The 19,683-nt window shown below is 35.4% G+C and overlaps 2 protein-coding genes across 4 annotated transcripts; both read right to left on the bottom strand.

Moving 5' to 3' along the window:
* Positions 1–261: 261 nt before the first annotated feature.
* LOC124846061 (PHD finger family protein) lies at positions 262–14,383 on the bottom strand. Of its 3 annotated transcripts, none has more exons than XM_088106891.1 (19): positions 12,795–14,382; positions 9,166–9,251; positions 8,649–9,014; positions 8,446–8,529; positions 7,964–8,347; positions 5,814–5,853; positions 5,387–5,531; positions 5,149–5,237; positions 4,624–4,869; positions 4,238–4,479; positions 3,928–4,158; positions 3,628–3,846; positions 3,476–3,529; positions 3,287–3,352; positions 3,038–3,178; positions 2,900–2,953; positions 1,656–1,715; positions 1,034–1,435; positions 262–915 (listed from the first exon to the last, which is right to left on the bottom strand). In XM_088106891.1, exons 1-19 carry the CDS (start codon positions 14,128–14,130, stop codon positions 748–750), a joined length of 4,413 nt encoding a protein of 1,470 aa, XP_087963017.1. In that variant the 5' UTR covers positions 14,131–14,382; the 3' UTR covers positions 262–747. The 3 variants fall into 3 exon arrangements, with proteins under 3 accessions (XP_087963017.1, XP_047179231.1, XP_087963018.1); XM_047323275.2 differs by having other exon boundaries at positions 5,495–5,531; XM_088106892.1 differs by lacking the exon at positions 2,900–2,953 and having other exon boundaries at positions 12,795–14,383.
* A 1,744-nt stretch (positions 14,384–16,127) lies between these two features.
* On the bottom strand, positions 16,128–18,181 carry LOC124846045 (uncharacterized). Its single transcript, XM_088107838.1, has 3 exons — positions 17,998–18,181; positions 17,041–17,760; positions 16,128–16,945 (listed from the first exon to the last, which is right to left on the bottom strand). The coding sequence occupies exons 1-3, from the start codon at positions 18,179–18,181 to the stop codon at positions 16,128–16,130; spliced, it is 1,722 nt and encodes a 573-aa protein (XP_087963964.1).
* Positions 18,182–19,683: the final 1,502 nt, after the last annotated feature.

The following is a 19,683-nucleotide window of genomic DNA, read 5'->3' as shown; positions in this document are numbered from 1 at the left end:
AATTTTATTCTAGAAATCTTTTTATGGAAATCATTTTCTAGAAGTGTTTCAAAACACGACTCAAAAGTCACCTCCATGCAAAGTACGACGAATGTCATGAAGCACTTTGTTTTTTATTCAGCTAATACAAGAGGTTTGATCTAGCAGTTAAAAAGAAAAGGGTTTTTCGACAATAAAAATGCATAGATCAACTATCACTACCTACATTACAATTTATGATATCAGGGATTTCAGTAATCACAAGAATCATCATCATAGAAATGCAGCATAAAGGGGGAAATACAAATTTAGGTGGAAGTTGAATATAATTTATATGCTCGTGAATCTGATGCCGAGCACGATCCCTTTCAGATTACTACGACTGTCATAAAATATGTACATCAACTTTACAGAAAAACAGGTGAATCCCTGATCCTCCCTTGTATGATGATGATTACAAGGAATGCTTCCGTTCGATCATTCCCACGAGTGTCAATAAAACGGAAGGCATGCCCCCTTCTAATACAAGTAAATGCAAGAAATGCTCATCCACTGTACAGTTTACTCTCATAAGGAATGTACAACAATGCTAACAAAACTTGCCCCGCATACCAGAAAGCAACATTTTGCAACAATTCAGTGTGATCAACCCTATCTCTACTTTTTTCCATTTTCAAATAAAATCCCCCAAGCGCAAAATCGCATGGCATCAATTATTATGGATGTCAGCCTCGAGGGCAAAATAAAGAACCAGGCTGGGATCCAACACTATCTGTCATGCTCCACAGGCCCACTAGCATACATATCCTCGTTAGAGTGCTTGTCATTTGACAGACAATCAGCAGGAACATATGCATATCCTTTTGGCAGCCTTGAATTCTTCATAGACGCTTCATCTGACGTCATAACAAGCTCTTTTCCAAATGTTTCGGCATGCTGCAATTGCAAAGACAGACTTAAGAAATTCTCCCATTAAATCCATAAGCCACAAACTACATATCTCATTGAAAAATTAAAAAATGATAATTAAACATTGAAGTCTGTCATTACTCACCTTTCTAGATTTGGATCTCCATCCACCTTCATCCAAAATATTTCGTGATGCAGCAGCTCTATGAGGAATCTTCTTGCCAGAAAATTGTGTTCTTTCTGGAATCTTGTGGTTATATTTGCTCTGGGAGGTTGAACAGTCATCATCCAATTTTGGGTCTGCATCCATAGATATGGCAACTCTGACACGGCGCTTAGCAGAAATAGAACTGTCAACAGTAACATCATCTGATCTTTGGGGAGGTTCACTGCATGATCTGTATCCCTCTGTGTTCCCTTTTAGAGACGTTGTAGCTGATTCTGAACTACCATCAGGAAGGATGAAAGGGCTGTGAACTAGCACAGACCTCGCAACATTATCTCTCTTAAAGGCAAGTATGTCATGTGAACATAGTACTAATTCCCGCTGCAAATGCCCACAATACTAAAAGTAAATAAAAATCGCCATGCATGACACAAAGTTAAAGAAAATCCAAACATGAGAATCTACAACCTAATTGAAAATGCTACATAGAGATTCTATATATCACTATGAGAATGGCAATTAAATTTCATCAGTAATAATTGCCAAATGAAGGAAAGTAAGAACAATTGAGATTCTTATGGCAAATTTGACAAATGATTACCTTTATTTTTTCACGTTTGACAATTCTTTCACAAAGGAGACGTAATCTCTCTAGTTCAACCTGTTTCAGAAACACAGAGGAAGAATAAGTTATCTGATAAACTTCAAATTATTCCTAACATCAATCGCACTAACAGACTTCAAAACAGAAAAATCATATTATGCACAAACAACTATAATGATGACCCGTCTACACACACATACAACACAAACACTATATAAAAATACAAGCAAGGTTGTATTTTTCCACATATCATGTTATGGTTGGTAATGATTGCTAGCAATTTGAAGTTTCTAACAACCATTCAATTTATTTTGTTAAAGATAAAAGAGCCACACATCAGCATGTCATGCACTCAAGTGAGTATAAAGGCACTACTAATTTTCATAGAATCTTGACTTAGAAGTGAGGACCTAACTCATCTCTGCAAAATTGGTCTGAAAGGTGGGGACTACCCACACTATACTAAGGCCAAATCTCAAGTTAATATGGGATCTAAACACTCTAAGAGTTAGTCTTAATAGTTCAACATATGATGCCTCACTCATCCTTTCTGGTAAGGCCCCCTTACGGAGACACTGGCCTAGGGATGCTCACAACTGAAGCAGCTTTCCAACATATTTCAACCCCGCCAAAACCATAACCCCACAGCAACTGCTACAGATTTCAGTGTGCAACAAACACTAGTCACTTCCTCATGCTATCACTAGCCAGATGGCTAATCCATCCATATCAGATCATTGTCACTCAAACGAATTAAAAAATCATTTTAAAGGATTTATAGCATAAACTTCGGGGAACTAAAAGAAGCCAGCATTTGTGAGGATATCCTAGATGGAGTTTTTTGTTACACAAAAACTGGCAGAATATTTAAGTACAACAAAAAAATTTGTGGGAATTGTCATCTTGATTATATAACAGCCCACAAAGCACTCGTAAATATAGGAGTAATGCTCACATTCTTAACTCCCTTCTTCACCGAGGAGAAACTCAGCATTGTTGTTTTAACTCGGATTAAAAGATACACTAATTGACACCATCATTACATCACATTTTGACTAACCTTCCCAACCAAAATTAGGACCAAGCCTGAATCTTTATCCAATAGAATTTAGACGACAAAATGTTTTAAGCAGGCTTAGATGTCTACAAATAGAACATGCAAAGTTCGACGTACAATGCATCCTATTATCAAGTCCTTCAATAATAATGAGGAAGCTGATTAAAAAAAAACGAAGTCTCACCCTAATTTGCCTGATACTTTTTAACTCTTCAATTCCATGTTTTTGATTTTCAGCCTGAATAAAATTAGGAGCACAAACTCAGGATACGATCAAGCTAGACAAACTAAGTACATTTTAATTCTAGAGGCAAAATTTAACCTTCGCTTTTTGCTCCAAACTATGTTTTTCACAGTAAGCCTTGTGTTGAACCTTGCCACCAGCAGTCCTTGCATTCATGTACAAACCAGCACTTCTAGCACAGGATGGGTGGAATGTGGTCTGACAATGCCCATAGCAGCACTGCATTCACCATTTAAACATTTATTTTCAAACAAAAACGTTAATTTCAAAAGCTTATTGATTGAAACAGAGGATAAAGAAGAAAATTAATTTTTTTGTTACCATTACCTTCATGCATACACCATTCTTGCAATGGCAGATGCAACAAGTGTCAACGCCTTTTGGCACACTTTCCTGGCATTTAACAATGAACACCGAGAGGTGTTAATAAAGATAGGTCAATTCCTTTTCCATGTTAACAAGCAAGAGCAAGGAGGGTGGAATTCCAAACTAAGGAAATAGAGTTTAGGCCCATACCATTCCTTCCACAGCATCTATTTGTCCTCTTCTGAACGTAGACTCAAAAACCCACTAGAAAGTATTCCAAATACAAGTTAACACTTAGCCAAACTTAGGAATTAAAGAAAGAAAGAACAATCTCCCTAAAAAATCAAAGGGAAATAGTTAACCTCAGCACAGAAAGCATGAATCCATTGACCATCAGAAGACTTCCTAAAAGCACCAGTAGTACCACCACAGAGAGCACATTTCACACTAATATAAGGTTTCTCCCAAAAGTTGATGGCAGATGCCTCAGAGCTTCTAGATGACAAATCTTCACATAACTCACAGTACCACGGACCTGTCGTTTCTTTCACACTACGATAGCAATCTAAGTGGACTGAAACCTGCAACAGAATAACAATTACTATGGAACATAGATAAGAGAAACAAATACATGAAAAAAGACCAGGGATGAGTCCTAAAACCTTACAACCAGAGCAGACTAGGATAGGGTTTAAAATAGTCTCTGATCGTCTACAAATATCACATGATTTACATTGCTCCTTAGAAAAATCTGAGGTTGGCATGCAAAAATCCGAATATTTCTCTGATGAAGTTCTAGTCACAGCTACTCTTGAAAGTGTCTCTTTAGCTCGAGGCATTGGTTGAGAACAAGCACCCGCCCTTCCATTTAAATGGTCTGATTTTAAAAAATTCTGAAAAAAAAGGATAATATTGTGTTGTCAATACAACTAGTTGATTATAGAAAGAGGGAGAGAATAAAGTATCTACGACCTCCTGTTGCATAGATTCATCTAATGTGTCTTTCCGGAATGACCTAGAAGATGCTGCTGCAGCAGCAGTTGCAGCAGCCAATACTGCCTGTGCTTCCTTGTGCTTTCTTTCTTTTCTGCCCTGCTTTTTTGCCTCTCTAAGATCACGTAGATATTGATTAACAATAACATCATCCCATCTTTGTTGATGTGCCTTATCAATCTCATGTGGTAAACTCTTTGCAACACTATAGATTAAATTATCTGCAATTACAAAATCAAGAATAACTATCGCTCTATGTTTAACAAAGAGAGAAAACAAATTCCTGGTTCCAAACAATATTACCAACTTCAAATTAAATTTTAAAAACAAGGAATTGATGAGAATTTGGGAAGAATGAGACACACCAATATGCCTTCTTTTTGCAACCACATTCTGCAATAACCTATATTGAAAATAAACAAGTTCCCCCTCCAACTCATCTTGGGGAGAAAATTCCAAAAGTTCCACTTTTTTAGTCCTAACCAATTGCTCCCTCTTTACTTCGTCAGGCTTTGATATTTCACTGGAAGTTAAGTTCTGATTTTGGCTATTTGAGCAGCCACTAGCTCCAAAGGATTCAACCAAACCCGAATTTCCCTTGTCAGTTGAACCTGCTGAGACAGGAATTTGTTAGACCATTCCAAAGGGATATTAAAGAAAACAACTAAGGAGCCTCATTCTAATTTTCTATGCACACAGAAACCTATTTATTTTATATTTGGGTATAACAATACCACACACCAACATCAGTTGACATACTTTTGAGAATTGAAAATTTTCACATATAATATACCCAAATATTTTATACAAAAACAGGTTTATATATACATTCAGGAAATTCGAACAGCCATACCAAACACCTCTTAAAAGAATATTTAAATTAATCTCACATATAACATTCTCCAAGGGCACCCCATCCTGAATCTGCAGCAATTTCTTGTTGATGAATGGATGAATGTAACTAGAGATTGCACCCTTTCTGCATTTCAAATAAATTTAAATTGGCTTTAAAGAAGAATACCAACCTATGTAAGTCCTCACATCAAAGAACTTCTACTAAAACATAATAAGAGACAGAAAACAGTACTTGCTGCAAATAACTAAAATTATCCACTTTGAAAAGCTCACATGAAACCAGAATCAGATGGTTCTGAAGCAGAATGAACAAGAAATTGCTGATATGAAAGCGTAGAAGGATTTTGCAAACAAATACTACACTGGTCATCTGAAACGTACCCAGATAAGCAGGATTTGTGAGGGTTATCAGCATTCTCTGCAAAAATGAGTATACATACCTTTTAAAAAACATAGAGCAGCAAGAGGAAAAAACATAATGACAATAATTGAATATAAGATTACTCAGAAGAGGATCAGACATATACAGTTAAAAGCAAACCAAAATCTTTAAAAACAATGTTTTCATCATACAAAATAATCATCTTTCTTTAAAAGAAACAGAATGAAAAGGGGAAGGGGGAGAGGATTTTAGAAAGAAATTGTCAAATACTACGAAGTAACTAATGAACTCTGAAAAGGGCAGTTATTAAAGCCATACCTTGAACTTCTTGAAAAACATCCTCATACTTGGGTAAGTTCTGCATTAAAAATAAATTAAGTTAAAAAATGATGGCTTTTCCTATTTTGGTTTCTGTGAAGCAGATGGATAAGGAAAGCCTTCACAATTGTAATTTAAAGATTAGCGACACAATTCTTTTATCAATTTGCCAAAAGGTATTTAAACAGGGGGAACCAGTGGATTGAGAACATAAGTATACCCTCTTCTATTTCATTTCTTTCATCATTAAGATTAGAGAGGTAAAAATATCCCCATTCGTCAAGTTCATCCAAGAAAAACATCAAGATGGCCTTATTAAGAAGGGTCATAAACCCAAACAATTCTACCTTACAATGAAATTGTCATACAATGTCACAAAGATAGAGTACTTCAATAGTCAGGCAAAACACATTCTTGAAAGTAGACAGATCAAGAAAGAAGAACAAAGAACACAGAAGAAAAGCAAGCAACACTATTTTTCCAGTTATGCATCACACCTTAGACAAAAATGAATTACAAAAAGCAGTTGCTGATATCATTTAAATATAACTCATGCAACGGAGGAGAGTAAAATCTACATTAAGATCAAAGAATGTGGCTTCATGAAAACCAGTTCCAAATTTCAAAATGTGACCCACTGACACTGGATTAGAATTAAAAATAATGGGATCAAAAACCGGATCAAGTGATAGACTTCTTTAGTCAAGAAGTCAATCAACCCACTGGTTTCTCAAGAACACACAAAATGTCACTGGATAATACTGGTATTATTGAATGAATGAAAGAATTCAATGTACAGGCTTTACACTCAAGGAAGCCTAACCTCCCTCCACTGGACTAAACTCCAGTCAAACTCAATTCTACAAAGAAATAGCTCTCTCCCACACAAGACCTCCCTGCCTTCTTATAAAGGCCCCCCCAACCAACTAACCACCAACTAACAATTAATTCCTAAACTGTCTCCTTCTCTCCTGCACCCATTAACCAACTAACAATTAGTTCCTAAACTGTTTCCCTCTGCACCCATTATATTTTATCACCTTATATCCTATCATCAAGAAACTAGACTCTCCACATCAATCTGGATTTCCTATAAAATCACAAGATAAGCCTCCTTCTAAACCCCCTTTTTATTTGTAGGAATTTAACTCACTAATCATCCCACAACCCAAAATCACAAAAGTACTACTTATTCTTCCAGCAATGGGGTTCAACATCACCCAAATATCACATTCGCAGTATAATCCTTACTCAAGGTCTTTTCAGTTTGTGCATGCAATGCCAATGGCTTCAGTTGCCTGTCCCGAGCCCGGAAAAGAGCGGTTGCATTAAGCTTTTGGCAGCCACCATAATGCTCAATGATATATCAAACATCGAAAACAAATTTAAAAGAAAGAAAGAAAATACATCTGTCCAAAAACTAAAAATTGTTCTAAACTAACAATAATAGAAAAGACATGAAATTTCACAAAACATCAAAATTGAATTGACAATTTAGACCATTATAATGAGTATAAACACAACTGAGATTTCTCAAGGCAGAAGCAGTACCAGCAGGGAAAAAAAATAACTCTTAGAATGACTTAAGCTAACTCAACTTCACAAAAGTAGCTTGTAAAGTGAGAATTTCCCAAGCCTTGAAGAACCCCCAAAGAGGCCATGACTAAGGCAGGCTAGGAGTGACAAAAATCAGGGTAGCAACACTAATCAACTTCCAAACAACAGGTGAGCCATCAGACAATAGAGAAGGTGTAAAAAATGAATGAATGATTGAAAGAAGCTGCTCACTTTGAAATTGTAAAGAGTTATAATGTGTATTTAAAGAATCCTTGCAAAAATGATAACAATGTTCTGGGAGAAGGGTAACAAAGATCACAAGGGAAGAAAGAACGAAAACAAAAATCGCCATGTGGTTCAAGATTGACAAAGTAATAAATGGTGAAAAACAAATAACACGGATAATGTCAAGTCATTAATGAGATTTCAAACTTCAAGAACCAGGTAAAAAACAAGCCAATCTATTACCAATCCGAAAACAAAGTTTCAGACTCTTTGTTACTCTTAAAGTATTGAATCATCCAGAATAATGTATTACAATAATATTTAAATACTCAGAAACAAAGCAAAATAAATTATAAAAGTAAAATTACCGTTTCTGTTGCATTGGGGATGGATGCTTCATTGGAACTTGTTGGATTCTCGCAGTTGGACTGACCTACTCTGCACATGTGTACCGGCATCCCATTCTCACTTGTAACCCCCTCAGATGAACATATCACTTTATTATCCTTCAAAATCCTAATGTTATTGGTTGTTCTCCTCCTTGGCGGAACCGACTTAACAGCAACAGGATCCAGCAAACCTGAGTCTGATATTGGTAAAGTATCAGAGCCATCCGTGGCTCCACTATCAATTTTGGATGCATTGGCTGGTTTGAATTTGACCTTTAAACCCTTCTGAAATGCACCGGAATATACATGGCCTTTTAGCCAATTCACTATTTTGTGTCGGACATCAGGGGCCATATAAGCTTCCTGCAAGAAAAAGGATTGGGACATAAAATTAATAAACAAATATTATACTAAGAATGATAATTTTCCAAAAGGAAAGCATGACAAATTCCACTGGTTACATTTGTATTTGCAGTTAATGTATCTGGTGAAATGCCAATCTCCAATGCTACATCTTTTACATTAACTTTTCCTCGATCAATCAACTACCAAAAATGAGTGAATGTCAGTTTAAAACGAAACACGGAATAAGATCAATTGTTTACTAAATTATAGCCTTATCCAAAACAAACACATGTATGGATATACATATAATGCAGAATACCTTCTTCAAAACTAGAGCAAAACTGTTAGAATCAGATCCATCAGCATTCTCATTCCCTCTCTCTACCACTTCAACATTTTGTTGGGGCACAGCACCACATCCCAACATGTGATCACTTAACCTGCAATCAGGTAGTCCTCCATCTGGTGGTTCGTCACTATGGTTCAATTTGTCTGGATTACTGTCAGAAACTAATCCTCCATTCCTGCAATCTCTCAAGTTGTGTTCACCACTCACTGGCAATGTCACTGGAAGGTCACTGGCTTCTGATAATTCATTTCTAACCTCTATAAAGGCTTCCTGTGGCAAGATGCTTTTGCTCTCTGGTAGATCCGAGTGTTTCAAACAAAAAGCCCGCAACTCAACCTGCATGACACATAAGTAGCACAACAGTTTAGACAGTTGTCACTAAAAAAGGAACCCCGATATTAATATTCAACATTTTGCTAATTATTTTGTTACTTTCTTCGTGGAAAGGGGAAAATGGACATTATCCAAAATAAGACAGATTACTCACATTATCATTACCATACTTTGCCCAAACCTCCATCCTATGTCTCGCATCCCTTGCACATGAAGGGTGGAAAGAAGTTCTGCAGCTTCCTGAAAATACCACACAGAAGAAATGACTTGCAAGTTGCAAGAATGTGAGGAGAATAAGATAGCTAAGAATACAACTTACAAACACAACTCAAGAGATCAAAACGAGAACATAAATTGAAATATTTACTATTTAGAAACTGTAGCTGCAAGGCATAAAAGGGGGCATGTTTAACGTGTTGGGAACATTGAGGATGGGAACAATTGTTCTCATGTTTGTTAGGAGGTTATGAAAATATATTCCAGACAACTACTTACTCCTAAAGTTACACTCCCGCATGTTAACTGGTTTCCACTCCTATGAGGAGGGAGTGGGTATCTCATATTTCCATCGGAATGGAAGTTATTTTCTATAATTAGAACCCATCCACAAACCATTCTTCTACCGTTATTTCATTTTTTTAATTAATAAAAATTATTTTCAGTCTAAAATTGTTATAGGCCACATGCTCAAAGATGTGGGATTTGGGATGGAAATAGGTCAGGTTGCCAGACATAGCTTATGTATTGCCCTATACAGGCTCAAGCAAGTCTAGACTCTTTTAGAAAAGAAATCAGGCCTAGGCTTTTGTAAAAGTCTATCTAAGTCTATATATTTGATTAAAAAAGTAAAGCATTAAGCTATTCAAAAGGCTTTTTACACCTAACAAGCTGGCCTATTTCATTATATATATATATATATATATATATATATATATATATATATATAAGATTTGTATAGTATTATTATTATTTTTGTTATTATTAAAATTCATATAATATATAAAAATCATATATATTTATTTACCTTTCTTAATTAATAAGCATATCAACCCACATAAAAGGTCAAACTTATAACATTATTAAAAGATAATTTTTACTTTGTTTAAGGTCAAAATAGGTTTCTAATAAGTAAATCAAAGTTATATTATATATACATACACATGATTATGCATAACATATACCTCATATACACACACACACAATACATTTAGCGCATATTAATAACCAATGGGACTATTTAGGGCAAATAATACAACACTGCCCTTTAAATTTATAACAAAACTAACTATTAAACAAGCTCAAAAGTCAGGTTAAACATTCATACAGATCAGACCAGAACTTTTAAAAAAGGCTTAAAAGGAGATAAATAGGTTAGGGGTTCAAACTTTTTTTTAACGAAGGTCAAGTCTGGTCTGATCTGGTCTGCCTTATTTCCACCCCTGGCATGAGATCCCAAGTAATAATTCCATTCAATGCTCTTCTTAGTATTACAGTAACCCTTTTCACTCAACTAAAAATGATGCAATCTACTTTCCACACCTATGATCCTGTAGCTGGACTCAGACCTAGGTTAAGGAGGTCGGTTGCATTGGGAGAAGCCCCAATTACCATTAGCAAACACATTAATTATGAGGAACACATTTGTAAAACTTTACTCACTACATTAAACCTTGCTGGGGAAGGTAAGAAAAAAATGGTGAATAAAAGATTAGGATATGCTGAATTTGTTTAATAAAAACAGAAAACAGAGAAGTCATTCCCATTTTTGGGCAGTTTTTCGCAACCACTGTAAAACTTGTTGAAATCCAAGACATTTATCATTCATCACGGCTAAAAATAATAAATAAAAGGGAGAAAAAAAAAATGAAAAGCTGCATAATCCCGCCCCCTGTTCAGAAAATACTACATTAACAAGCTTGAGTCCAAAATCCTATATACAAATTGCAATAGATCAAAATATAAACTTATAAAACACCTATCTGCAGTAGTTGATATAATCATTTTAAAGTCCTAATTACCCAATTTTCAAGAGCAGCACTAAATGGTTTATATACCGTTTAGCTTGTTTTATATGGGTTTCCTGTCACAGAATCAGTGAGACTTGTACAAAGACAAAATCAGAACTGAAACGTTATTAAAACTATTCCTCTCCAGAAAATATCAAGATGATCAATGTTCTGTTTTCTCATGAATAACAAACCAGAGTATCAACAGGTTGATAAAAAAATTGAACATGCTAAAAGTTTATCCTTCAAATAAAAAAAAACAATTATCTTATTGGCATTTTGTAGAGCAGGTGCACTAAAATGGTGGCGCCATTGCAGCCAAGGCAGAGTGGTGTGACATTTTTCACCGAGAGCCATATGCAATTTGTGAAGGGAGGCCTGCTATGGTGGCACCATAGACTACAATGGATTGTTTATATGGCAAATTTTTGCCCTTCCCCCATTAGTAACACTGCCCCGAATTCTGTAATCCCCACCTCCAACCTTCCTAAACGAGGAAAGATGGACTTTTGGACCCAAGGTCCATTATCAACAAGAATATAGAAAGGGAAAACAAATACTTAATGATATGAGAAAGGAGTTCTTTGTTTACTCAATGGTCCAATCTCATAAACAGAAAAGTTAATGGAATATCAACAGAAGCAGGTTTAACACACACACAGCCCAAATTTGAATTCAAATTACGCATGCTGCGTAGTTAAAAGAGAAATGGAAAAAGATGCTTATAATATGAAATGTACCATCAGACATTGGTAACTAATACGTGCATCCCCAACAAAACTTCACATTTCAGCGTCTTCAGTTCCTCCCAAAATCACATTGAAGGGGAAAAGACAAAAAAAAAATTGTGGAAAAAAAAGTGAAGACCAAAGTCCTATTTTATTGCAAGTCATGTTAATGACTGACAGTTTCTTGAACCATGAAAAAATTAATCATCTACAAAAATTAATTTCAAAATTTTGATTAGCATACTTCAAACACAGATTAGGCATAATCAACAATTGCCCAAGTCAGACACTGCTGAGAATATGTAATATTCAAAAACAAGGATTAGGATAATCAGTTTAAGTTGAATTGTATACTTGTCTAAAGAAAAATGGAAAGAACGTCACCTTTCAACCTAATTTCACAATTATCCAGGACCAGGGACGTTTTAGAACAAAATAACAATGCACTACAATTAGAGTAATAAAAGTGTGTTTTTCAAGGAGACAAAGAGAATAATAAATAACCAAAACACTTGTACACTCGAAGAAGCCATGTCATATAATACAACTCTAATGTTGAACCAAAGTACCAAAGTAATATTTTTAACTCAAATCATACACAATGATTAATTCCCATCAATTTAAATCATCATTTTGCAATCGGAAAATTAAAGCTCTTTAATCAATATAATGTTTCTAAGAATAAATTTGGGGATGCAAGTAATCAGTGAACAGTACAAAAATGTCGGGCAAAGATATTAAAATGCTTGGTCTGAACCATGATAATTAATCTATGAAGGTAAGAAAATTGCACATTGAAGAATTTAAATTGTGTTCAACTTCACTATACCTAATTTAATACACAAATCATCTTAGCAGAAAGTAACCCAGCAATCCTTGCACACAGACTAAAAGGCAACAGACAAACAAAACTATGTGTGACCTTAAAAAGCATTGCTATGTGAAAGCCAAGTCAGAAGGTCTAACAGACATACTTTAAGTCATAACTAGAAAACAATGAAAAATTGGCCTAAGAATTGAGAATTGCATGCTACAATAACGAAACATACCATGGCTGCACCGAACACATGCACCACACTTTGATTTGCAAACACTACACACTAATTTCTTCCTGGTTTCCTTGACTTCCCCCACATTCATAACAGGTTCCATCTTCTCCAGATCATCTATATAAACCTCAGGCATCCACAGAGAGCAGAATAAGTGCACAAATGAAGCTGAGCCAGCACCTTTCACACTGCTATAAACTGGTTTTAATGCACCACCCTTCTTTGGACAAAGAACACAAGGATTCACTGATTCATCAACATCACCCATTTGTTTGCACCAGGAGCACAGCCAAGCCTCATCCACACCCTCATGCACCCCATAGCACTTCCCGTGAACTGCCATTTTACAAGCTGCGCATACAATTAACCTATTGGAGTCACTGCCAGTGTCTCCTCTGCCACAGTAGTGGCAAAACGGTTGACCCTCGTCGTAAGGACAAGACATTATAACTTTCTCCAAACCAGCCTCAACGCTCAAAAGCCTCCTTTTCTTGGAGGGACGCTGAGAAGTTAAAGAAAGTTTATTCCTACGTCCCAAAAACCATTCTAAACTGATAGCAGAATCAGAACTGTCTTGATTCCTGTCATCCCGAGGACATGGTTGTTCAACAACAGCATCATCAATTGCCTCAATTACCAACAATCCATCCTCACTTTCCACAGCTTCACCAACCTTCTTTGCATCCTCACTACCCACTAAATCATCCTTCTTTTCATCCTCACCACCCACTAAATCATCCTTCTTTTCATCCTCACCACCCACTCCTACGCTGACTTTAGGAGCAGGCTCCATTTCCTTCTCGCTATAACTTCGAACTGCATTGTAGGTCGGAACATTTCCCAATAATGGAATGGAGAAGTCCTGAGAAGCTAAACTAGAAGTGCGAGAGAACTCAAGCAATAAGTCAATATCTGCCAAGGTTAGGTCTCTAAAGTACTCCTCAGTCTCAATCCAAATGTTAGAATCCTCAGGTTTCTTCTGGTTTGCCCTAGTCGAAGATTTCCTCTTTTGTCCACCAGAATGGGACTTCTTAGGACGTCTCCTGTTATCAGTCTGTCTGTTCAGCAGGCCAGCCAATCCACTGGGAAGCGTCAGTGCAGAAGTCGAAGTTTCTTCAGCAACATCAAAGGGAGAACGTTCTGAGAGCGCTTTCCTAGCCTGGGATAAGTAATCAATTTCACTTACGGAAAAATCACGAGTAATTTCCGCCACAAAATCAGACCGATAGGGTCTCCTCACGGCAGCGGCATCCCCTTCCTCCGTCATGTCCTTCAACGGGAGACATCGTCCCCCGGTCATAGCCGGCAACAACAAGGTACACAGGAAGCGGAGCATTCCATCATATAAATCCAAACCCTAGCTTAACAAATTGCAAATATAACCCTAACGCGTATCGCCAGTGAAGATTCAGTGACAAACCCTATCGTACCTGGTGGTTCCGGAGAGAACAAATCGAAAAAGGAAGCAGAGGATAAGCCCCGTATTCTAGGGTTAGGGTTCAGTTTTTTTTATTGGGATCCGTTTTTTTAGACTTCATTTCGTGCAGTTCTCTTCAGGCAGGACAAGAGTGAGGTGGGAGAATTAAAAATATTTGTAAAAAAAGAAAAAGGGAAATTAGCATTTTATGCTCTGATAGATATTTTTATACTAGGGTCTTCTAGGTCACAAATTTACTTACACTTGCTACACATGATTCCTGAAAAAAAAAAAAATATATATATATATATATATATATACAAACGTGTATCTGACCGACTACCTACTGTATCAATAATATACATAAAACCGACTCATGAATAACAATGCACAGTATTTTTTATAAAACCTGCACAAGTTGTAATACTTTAGTAGCCTAAATTTTTTTAATTATTTATAAACTATATAAATTTAAAATAATAATTAAAAAGATAAAATTAAAAATAAAAAGGACATATAATTACAATATAGGTATAGATAAAATAAATTTTATTTATTAAAATAAAAAATATTATAAATAATATTGTATAAAAAATTATTATGAGTAATTATTTAAATTTTAAAAACTTATTATTAAAATGATAAAACTCAAAATAATTCTTTTATAATGAATTATTATTTAAATTTAAAAAATTAATTATTAAAATAATAAAATTAAAAATAATTTTTTTGTTATGAATAATTATTTAAATTTAAAAATTCATAATTAAAAAGATAAAATTAAAAAAAATCAAAATTAATATATCTTTATAAACTTATTCTGGCAATTTTTTTTCACTCAGCTAGTAAACAAGTATCTTTCTGAAATAATAGTTTAGATTGTAGATATCTATAATTTTAAAATTTTTTAATTAAATGTAACGCTTCTTTATCTTTTAGATAATAGACAAAGTGCTCAACATTTTATTTATTCTATTTAAGTCTTTATCATATTTTTATTTATTATTATTTTATTTGAAATAGTAGCGATAAATTTTGGATAGCTTATGGTACATTTTTTCATTATTTTGAGTTATATACAAAAGAAATAAGTAAGGTCAGACTCCCTATCAAAATTTGTAAAATATTTTTGCTTTTAGTTATATACTTTTACATTTAATTTATTAATTTATTAGTAAAAGATAGAAAACGAGTTATCTTTTGACATCTGTTTAGATCCAACTTTATAACAGAAGACATTAATTTGATATTGAAAGAAAAGATCTAAAATTATCCTTAACTATATGCGTAATCATAAATATTTTTTTTATTCATTTAGATGTGTTGACTTTATATACAATTCAATTGTAAATATAAGAATATGATTGATCTATTGTGATTTACAGGGCTTTTTCACTAAATTAGGCAAAAATGAGCAATTTATTACGGAACTAGGCAAAAATTGACCAAAAGTGAAGTCGTGGGGGGTAAAAACGACTTCAAAAGAAGAAGTCGTGCCCCCCTGCACGACTTCACAATGTTCATAGCTACAGTGTTGAAGTCGTGCACCCTAAAAACGACTTCTGGGGCTTGTAATCGATTACAATTTCATTGTAATCGATTACACAGTGTTGAAATGGAGACCCTGCAGATTTTGAAATGTGTAGACAGAAAACGTACTGGTAATCGATTACGGCATGTGAGTAATCGATTACCAGGTTGGTTTTGTAGGAAGAAGCACTCTGGTAATCGATTACAGGGTTTGTGTAATCGATTACCAGTGGGTTTTTGTTTGGTTTATGAAAATGATTTTGTATTTGACATATGTTATGTATTGGTTATGTTATAGGAAAAGAGTAAATAAATATATCTAGGAAATATTTATAGTAATATATGAGTAATGGATTTGATTACAATTTGGTAACATTAAGAAAAAACTATTGGCGAAAAGGACAATTTCCCCTATGATGACCTTCGTTGCGGCAGTAAGAGCATTTTTCTGGCTTATCTGGATTGGATTGATCCATTTCATTATGAAGCCTATTTGTAGATGGTCTTCCGGATGCCTTGCGTCGCATTTTAGGATCTGGTATGAAGTTTGGACCTGTATACAGAGACCAATAGTCTTCATTTTGGATTGGGTGAAATTGTACTTCGTATGCCTTGAAAATGTTGTGAAGACTGTATACTGGATTGATTACTTGGGTTAGGGGGATATGCGAAAATGCACAAACAGCAATGACATGATGACATGGGAGACGAGTAGCTTGGAAGTGTCCACAATCACACCACCATTCATTTAGACTGACCTTGTACGAAAGTGGAACTGGGCGGTAGTGGTGAGGTGTTGAAATTTCTTGAACATCAAATTCAGAATTTTCACGATTGTAGCGATGAACATGACAATATGCGGATTGTTGTTGATTTTTCCTAATGATGTCGGCGATCTGTTCAGGATATTGGTGTCCTGCTTGTATCATAGAGTTGGCCTTTAATCCACGTTCAACAAACCGTAATTGTGTCCTCTCAAATGTTGTTCTGATGAGAGCACATATTGGTAATGAACGTGCTCCCTTTAAAATGGAGTTGGTGCACTCAGCAAGATTAGTCGTCATATGTCCATATCTTCTCCCTCCATCAAAAGCCTGAGACCACTTTTGTAATGGAATTTTATCTATCCATTGAACTTGTTGTGGGTATTGGTTTCTCAAAGCAGCAAGTTTTGCTGTGACAGTTGGTTGCTTCACCTCGTAAGCTGTAATAAGGTAATAAAAAAAATAAATTAAAGAATAATAATGTTAACAAAATTATAAAAGTATATAAGTGTTAGAAGAATTTTTGTATGAGTACCTAAATTGATGAATTGTTTTTTTAGGTCGTGATTTTTGAATTTGGTGTTGAAGTTGGATGCTAGATGACGTATGCAATAAACAGAGTTCAAACCATCTTGTTCCCAACCAACTTCATCTGATCTTAAGGCGGACAATATACCCTTTCCTCTGTCAGTGATGATGCAAATATTTTGTTGATGACAAATATGTTCTCGAAGCAGTTGAAAGAACCATATCAAGGCCTCCTTTGTCTCACCTTCTACAATGCCAAAGGCCAGGGGAAAAATATTTCTATTGCCATCTTGACCTATGGCGGTTAGCAAAGTTCCATGATATTTACCCGTGAGAAATGTGCCATCAACTTGAAGAATGGGTTTACAGTACTTGAATCCTTCTATGCAAGGACCGAAAGACCAGAAAACTCTTTCCATAATATAGCAATTATCGTCGGTATCTCCATCAATATTGACAGGAGAACCAGTGCATTGTAAAATTGTACCTGGGTTTGCTTCCTTGACGACATGCAACCACCTGGGCATGTGGTTATAAGAGTCCTCCCAGTCTCCAAACTCCATAGCAAGAGCCTTCTGTTTAGCGATCCAAGCTTTTCTGTACGACACAGAATATCCGAATCGACCCTTAATATCGGCAATCAAACTCTTGACAGGAATGGATGGGTTTGTCCGGATTGAATTGGATATGATCGTGGCAATGTGAGTACTATCAAGATTCGTATGATCTTGAGATAGTATTGTTGAGAAACACGAATGTTGTCCGTCTATATTTTTGATTTCCCAATATTTACGGACTTTGCTATAAGCTGCCCTAAGACGCTATTGACAACCGTTGTGATATTCCAGACAACGAATAACATAAATGTTGGGTTTGGACTCAACAACGGTGTATTTGTAACCGTTTGTTATGTGATAATGTTTCATTGCAAGAATAGTTTCCTCCTTTGACTGGAACTGCATACCTTGAATCAACTCTGGAATTACTTGTGCAGATGATTGTGCTATGTGGTCGTCGTCGTTGTTGTCATCTTCGATTATGTTGTCTAATTCATCATCCGTGCTGAAGTCATCAACGTTGTCCAATATTAAAGGTTCTTCATCAATGAGCTGCGATGATGAAGATGATGGCAAGTTCCATGATGCCATTTTTTAGGAAATATTCGGAAGACTTTGGTTGGCAAGCTCTAGTGGAAGAGGTTTTGGGCGTGGAGAGTGAATGTGAAGATAGACTTCTTATATAGCGTATAATACATTCACAAGCATCAGTGTGTGTTATGATGTAAAATTCAAAGTAGTCAACAATATTTGCTGGACTGTGAATATAGCACTGGTTTGATGTAATTAGAAGGTACCAATAGTATAACATCTATTCGTTTCCTGTAAAGTGATATGAATCACCTCCATCCGTAAAGCACTGTCACTTTGATAGCTTCCCTACACCGTCATTCACAAAATACTTTATAAATACATTAAATTATTTGAATAAAATAGTTTGTAAATTAATTAAATTATAAATACACATAATGGATGTTTTTAAAAAAGGGAATGTAAAAAAAATTAGAAAAAGGAATGAAAAAAAAATTACAAAAGGTTAAAAATCAAAAAAAATTCAAAAAGGGGAAGTTGGGGGGTGGCACGACTTCAATAGGTGAAGTCGTGCACCCCCTACACGACTTCAATTGTTGAAGTCTTGTAGGTGGTACACGACTTCACCTATTGAAGTCGTGCCCACCCCCTCCAACTTCCCTTTTTTTTGTTTTTTTGATTTTTAAATCCCATTCCCATTGGTTTTACAGTTTGCAAAAATTATTTTTTGGGTTCCATATTGTTTTTCCAATTCATGAAAATTTATTATATGAATTTAGTAATTACTTTTCATTATAAATATGTAAATTATATTTATGGATGCATTGGACTACGGGGGACAAGAAAGGGTACACATGCATGCTTCACATTTTTCTCTGAACACCAATAATAGTATTCAACTATGCTTACCAACTTTCCTATTCATTTGCATGCGTACATTTATAATTGTATTTGTACTTTTTCACATGCATGTCTTCTTTTTTTGCAGGTTGAAGAATCTCTGAGGGCACTTATTATCAATTGTCATTTCTTTCCTTTCTCTATCTCCCGTGACTTTGAATATTGTTGGGAATCAATTCCTCTACTTAAATTGGTAGAGGGTGCATTTCATTTCTCCCAACGTCCTCTCAGTTTCAATACCCAAACCCCTTAAGCATGGTCTTTGCTTCCATATCCCTCTAGTCTACGAATACCAAATCTGAGTTCCAATACCAAATAGACTTCTCCTTTGTCAAAGCTTGAGTAACCTACTCTCACCCACAAAATTTAAATGGCTTCTGCCCGTCAACTTCCTGTTGATATGTCCCTTTTACGTCTACAAGATAAACACATCGTCAAGTCTATTTGGGAAGGCAATGAAAGAGTCATTTGCCCTCGAAGACATGCAATTTGGTTAGCAAAGCATGTCCACGAAATTGATGAAAGAATAAAGAATATTTTACATGGAGCAGGTTTTATCCATATTTTACAAGCTTCAAGTATGGAGATAAGTCACAACCTTGTTACTGCTTTGGTTGAAAGGTGGAGAGTGGAAACTCATTGTGAAACTACAATTACATTGG

The sequence above is a fragment of the Vigna umbellata genome, chromosome 2 (assembly GCF_029865625.1).
Source record: "Vigna umbellata cultivar VRB3 chromosome 2, Vumbellata_1.0, whole genome shotgun sequence".
Lineage (NCBI taxonomy): Eukaryota > Viridiplantae > Streptophyta > Magnoliopsida > Fabales > Fabaceae > Vigna > Vigna umbellata.
This window is presented reverse-complemented; position numbering and strand designations above follow the sequence as displayed.